Genomic DNA, 5702 nt, shown 5'->3' with positions numbered 1-5702 from the left:
GCCATCATGTTGTCTATATCAATCAAACCTTCTCATTGTGTCACAACGGTGGTTCCATGGTGTAATGGTTAGCACTCTGGACTCTGAATCCAGCGATCCGAGTTCAAATCTCGGTGGAACCTAAACTTTTACTTCTCTCCAGCTGCTACTCCTTATCATTATCATAATTGTAAATGTCTTCCATTGACAACACGTGCTTACTTTAATTAGTTTACACATTGAAACGATGTTAGGATATTTACAGATTCTCAGTTTGCATTTATCATTCATAAAACCCATTAGATGAAGCCAGAAACGCTGTTAGAAAAAAAGCTATTTAATTTTATTTGAAATCGACGTAGGAAATACATCCCTGCAAACAAACTGAAATATAAAAGTCTGATGTGCACAGATGAACTATCTTTTAACATTTTCACTTTCTGTACATTTGTTTGAAACAGTTACAAACATCAAGTTAATGTTTTATTTCTGAGCTGCAGTCACTTCAGGTGGGACTCGTTGAAATCCAGCTCAGTGTTTATAATAAAACCTTTTGACGTTTTGGAACAAATCCCCATCTGCAGTCGTTCCTCATTTTTTCTGCCGTTTCTTGGATGCTGCTGCCCCCTTCTGGTGAGACTTGGAGCCTGTAGTTCTGAGAGCAATAAAAAATGAATTAAGAACAACCACATCAATATAAAAATAATATTTATCTGTTAATTACATTCATTAGAAAAGAACAGCTGTGCTTACTTTGGTTTTTCTGGCACCTCAGGATTTAGTATGACCACATCCTCCTCTTCACTGTCTGATATCTCAACCACATCTCCTGTAAGACAACAAACTCTCAGTTCAAGCACATTTTTATTCTTTTCCTCTAATCAGCAAACCTGACTTTTACATCAAACTGTCCAAATAAATAAATAATAAACCACCTTCGCCCACGTCCATCTTTGTCACTTCTTCCACTTGCTCGTCACCACTGTTGTCATTTTTTTCCTCTTCATAATCATCTTCATCATCCTCCTCCAGTCCCCAGCTGTTCTGCAGCCCCTGCCCCACCTGTCCAACACCAGGGACTGGCACCACTGGGGATGGCACCCTAGCATGTGTGGTTAAGGAGACTAAGAACAAGGAAGTGAACACATTTTCTTTGTTGATATCACAGACTGTATATAAAATCTTGATGTAGTCATTCAGTTATAAACCTTAAAAATAAAATTCATGTTGTTGACTTAAAACTGCCAAGACCACTAACTCATTACAAAAGCATTTATAGACGTAACAAATCCAGTTAAAAGTGGCATCTGTTTTTGGCAATTGCCCCCTGCTGGCCATTTGAAAGAATGCCATGACACCGTGTCCCATTTTTCATATGCTTTATATCCAAGCTTGTAATTCGGTTCAGGATACGTCTGAGGTGCAGCTTCGCCCTTCTGGATAATGCCATTGGCTGTTTCTGTCACATCTGTCATCTCAACCGGAGTCTCGTCCTTTTTCAGAGCTGTGATTCGGTCCTGTGGCATGGACTCTGCAAATCCACACTTTCCACCGGCCTTCCTGTATTTAAAATACGCATTTTAAATACAGGAACACAGGAAAATACACTGTTTTTAATTTAGCTTCGAAAATGATTCTAGTTTAAGACTGAAGTTTGGCAGTGAGACTAAGTCTCTGCTCACCTGGCTTTCCTGTCATTCAGCAGGGCTTCACTGATGAGCTCTGTGATCTCAGACACTTTGACACCAGCTATCTTACTGCACCTCATCACCTTCAACAAAACACAGAAAAATATCTATTGCTCTGATAAAGAATTATTGTACTGAACAGTTATTTCACCAACATATCAGCCAAGTATCTGTTGATTTTAGAGTAAGCAAAAAAAAAAATCATTTGGGCCTTGTAATATTTCACTGGCAGAGGGATGAACTGATTCAATTATATTCCAGCAGATTTTGGGAGCAGCCTGTTTCAAACAAAGCTGAAGATCAGACAACTGGACAAAGATCTTAATTAAACCTCATGAGGTTCTGCCATGATGTCTACAGACCTCTGTGGCCTAATCACAGAAAATCTGTGGACAGACCTCAGCGGGGAGTGTATGCAACAACATTTGCAGGACAAATAGTTGGAAAACTCCAAACAAGAAAGACTCTGCTGCTGCAGATACCTTCAGCACATGTCATATCTCCCATTCATAAGTCCTCATGAAACTTTGCATTTTGAGAAAAACAAAATAGAATTAATTTCTTAATTTATGCCTTTTGGAAATCAGCCCATTTTCACTCACTCACAGTAACAAAGAGCTTTTAAGGAGCTCACCTGCTCTTTAAGCAGCATAATGCCTCCGCTGGACTGGATGGAGCAGATCTCCCTGTGTTTGTTCATGGCGATTACCAACAGGCCATCCATCACTCGCTCCTCCCGCTCACACGGGTCCACCAGCAGGTAAGTGCTGCAGGGAAACAATGAGGAAGGTTAATGTTCAAACAAGTGGTCACCTGCAGGTACTCAGAAGGTCAGCAGAAAATAAGAGGACTGTTTTAAGAAAACAGCCCGAGATCAGTTAAGTTACTCTCCTGATCGCCTGCATGTTACTACAGTTAAATGCTGAGGCTGGATCAGGTGACCCTGAACACGCACTCAGTTGTGCCGCTAAAGTCAAATTTATATTCACTCTCACTGGCAAATTTATTAGGTACACCTCGCCAGTATCAGGTTGAGATGATCTGAGTTTTATCATGTGTGCACTGATCATAAACATGTTGAGCAACAACCCTCAGGCAGGCTGTGGAGTTGAAACAATGCACATTTGTTCCTGAGGAACCCAGAGTTTCCCAAAAAAAAGGTCCCTCATAATATCACACCATCACAGGCAGGGTGGATTCATGCTTTCACATCGTTTACCCCAAATTCAGTTGCTATCATGCAAATGTCACAGCAGAAATCAAGGTGCTGTCAGACCAGGTGATGTTTTTGCATGTGGGAAAAGAAGATCAGCAGTTTCTGAAATACCCTGGCCCGTGTAACACCAGCAACCACGGCACTGTCTTCATGCCTCAATGCACTGAGCTTCCCCTCACTCCCCAGCTGGTCGTGGCAGGCTGATGAGGGCTGCCCCTCCACGAGTTTTGTGCTGGTGGAGGTCTGAAGTGACTCTCTATAAACACTACTGAATATACTGAGTTAACTAAAACCTGCTGCACCTGTAAACATGACATTAACATTTTGATACAGAGGAGAAGAAATCTTGTGAGAAGCAGTGTTTTACCCTTGTTGGAAGAAGGCGAAGCTGACGCTGATGGGCATGTGGTAGATACTCAGAGGAATGGGGTCTCTCTCCTCTGGACTGTACTGAAGACAGAAATTAAAAAAAAAAAAAATACAGCTAACATAAAGCAGAATTCTCATGAAAACAATAACATCATCAATTTTCTCCCAGCAGGTCCAGGGAAGCTCAGACACCACCTGCTGTGGTGCTGCTGACTCACCACTGTGACTTCCTGTCCTTGGGTGCTGACGTCAGGGCGCCTGAAGTGGCACAGAGCGGTGATGGCGGCGATGCTGGCGGCATCCATCAGGTTTCCATCATTATTCAGTGTGTGAACATCCACCCTGATCTGCCACACCTAGAGACCCGCAAGCAGGCACCACCACCATCATCATCAATAGATAAAGCTTCTCTCTGTCTGTCGTGTCTGTCTTGTGTGTATGTGTTACCTTTTCTCCAGACACCACACACAGAGACTCTGTATCGATGCACTTGGAGTTTCTCAGGCATCTCTCCAGCTGTCTGTTTAGCTTCACTGACAGCTCAGACTGTCTGGAAACACAGAAAACCCCACAGATGATTTACACTCTCTGCACCAGCAGTCTGTCTAAATGAACCAGACAGCCCCAGGGGACGACCACTACTTGGAAACTTGTGATTAACAATAACTGCACAGGTCATCTATAATTCACCAGCTATCATTCTCCAAACACAGAGGTCCTCTTACATATTATTTCCATGTAAACCAGAATTGTTGGTAAGCTAAGGTAGCTACTGTAGATCAAGTCTTAATTACCTCACTTCGAAGCCAGGAGCAGGAGACACATAGATCAGATGCCCAAGCCACCTCAGCTAGTTCCTTACGCTATGAAGGAGTAGCAGCTGTACTCTGCGCGCCTCCTGAAAGAACGAGCTCCACACCCTGGCTCTAAGACTGAGCACAGACGGCCTTTGGAGGAGCTCATGTCTGTCGCTGGCATCCACAATCTCAGTCACTAACCACAGCTCGTGGTGACATAGATGAACAGCTGTTGTTTCATGGTAACCTTTCTCCTCACCAAAACAAAAGTGCCACCAGTCCTTTTATCAGTCTCCCGCTGCATACATCCCCAACCCAATCGGTACTCCACCCTCATCCAACTGGGAACCACGGCCTCAGAACATGGAAGCTTATTATGGATGCTTTCCAGTCACCAGATCTAATTAAATTCAGGAACAATGTCCCTACACTCCATAGAAAAAACCCCCCCAAGCTTATTTCTTTATATTCCAGCGAACATAAATGAATGAGCTGAATTCAAAGAGTGAGGTTCGTCCTCACCTTCCCTGCTCAAATCCCGGTGAGGCCATCGGGGACAGCTCGATGTTGAAGAACATGATTCCTTCATTCGGTCGGTTTTCTTTAGGAGCCACCAGCTCGCACGACACCTGCGCCATGACCCTGCGGGGAGCCGTACAGTGAATACAGAGCTCAGTGTACACAGATGCTCAGTTTGGCACACGATTGCAAACATGTGGCTGCAGCTTCACCTGGTTTGTCCCAGATCCACAAAGCAGCACCCATAGTCAGTCCCAAAGCTGATCTTAATCTTCCTGTAGTCATAGGTCTGCCGTCCATCCAGGCGCTGAAGGAAGAGAACAGAAACAGGACCCATGAGTGCGGATGAAAGCCTGTAGGTGTGCTATGGTAAGGCACTATAATACACATAAATCCTCTCTAAAACAGAGCAACGATGCCAGGATAGGACACTGATATATGACCATCATGTTAAATCCTCAGGCTGCGCGCGCGCGCACACACACACACATAACAGCGCGTGCTGATTATCGCACCCACCTTTTTCTCTTCGATGGCTTTAAGCAGGAAGTCCCGCTCGCAGTTGGACAGCGGTGTGTCCTTCATTCTGTTTTTGTTATAATATACTGATCTAATTCACCGTTCCAAAAAGCATGTGGCCGCCATCGATGTTTTTTTAAACTCTAACCCGGAAGTGCAGAAGACACGTGAACGTAAAAGCGGCTAGATGATATATTTTTTTAAAATAATTGGCGTATCTAAAATTATTAATATTAAGTATTTTATTAAACTCGTTTAAATTCATTTAGAATCTTTATTTGTGTCGTATTTCATTATTTTTGATATGTTGGGCGTAGAATTTATTGATACGGGTCTTTTATTTTGAAATCCCAGCGCGGTGTGATGGTTTGATGCCTTCAGTGACATATTGAAAGCTTGTCCTTTATAGCTCGCAGTAGCTGGTTTTTATTGTTTTGGAGGAATTTGGAAATTTTGGAAAACACATTACAAAGCAATAAAAAAAATGGGCAAAATGTATTTAGTATGAGGATATTCCATTCTTTAAATGTTGTTTTATGTTATGCATGAAAAATAATAATAAAATTCATGTTTTGTCACTCAGTTACACTGAAATATATTTGATAGAAATGTCTG

General features: G+C 42.6%; 1 protein-coding gene across 1 annotated transcript; it reads right to left on the bottom strand.

Moving 5' to 3' along the window:
• Nucleotides 1–245: 245 nt before the first annotated feature.
• exosc9 (exosome component 9) lies at nt 246–5252 on the bottom strand. Its single transcript, XM_082535363.1, has 12 exons — nt 5088–5252; nt 4781–4875; nt 4572–4691; nt 3700–3802; nt 3471–3608; nt 3251–3333; nt 2302–2434; nt 1662–1750; nt 1393–1539; nt 915–1081; nt 733–808; nt 246–634 (listed from the first exon to the last, which is right to left on the bottom strand). The coding sequence occupies exons 1-12, from the start codon at nt 5151–5153 to the stop codon at nt 571–573; spliced, it is 1281 nt and encodes a 426-aa protein (XP_082391489.1). The 5' UTR covers nt 5154–5252; the 3' UTR covers nt 246–570.
• Nucleotides 5253–5702: the final 450 nt, after the last annotated feature.

The sequence above is a fragment of the Aulonocara stuartgranti genome, assembly GCF_965226115.1.
Source record: "Aulonocara stuartgranti genome assembly, chromosome: 6".
NCBI lineage: Eukaryota > Metazoa > Chordata > Actinopteri > Cichliformes > Cichlidae > Aulonocara > Aulonocara stuartgranti.
Note: the sequence above shows the minus strand (reverse complement) of the source record. Positions and strands in the feature narration are given on the sequence as shown.

Excerpts from the sequence above, each read along its gene's own strand:
- exosc9 (XM_082535363.1), bottom strand. The coding sequence starts at position 5,153 with ATGAAGGACACACCGCTGTCCAACTGCGAGCGGGACTTCCTGCTTAAA. Across the intron at positions 2,435-3,250 it reads TTCGCCTTCTTCCAACAAGG|CACTTACCTGCTGGTGGACC; the intron begins GTAAAACACTGC and ends GTTTCCCTGCAG. Across the intron at positions 635-732 it reads GAGGTGCCAGAAAAACCAAA|AACTACAGGCTCCAAGTCTC; the intron begins GTAAGCACAGCT and ends TATTGCTCTCAG.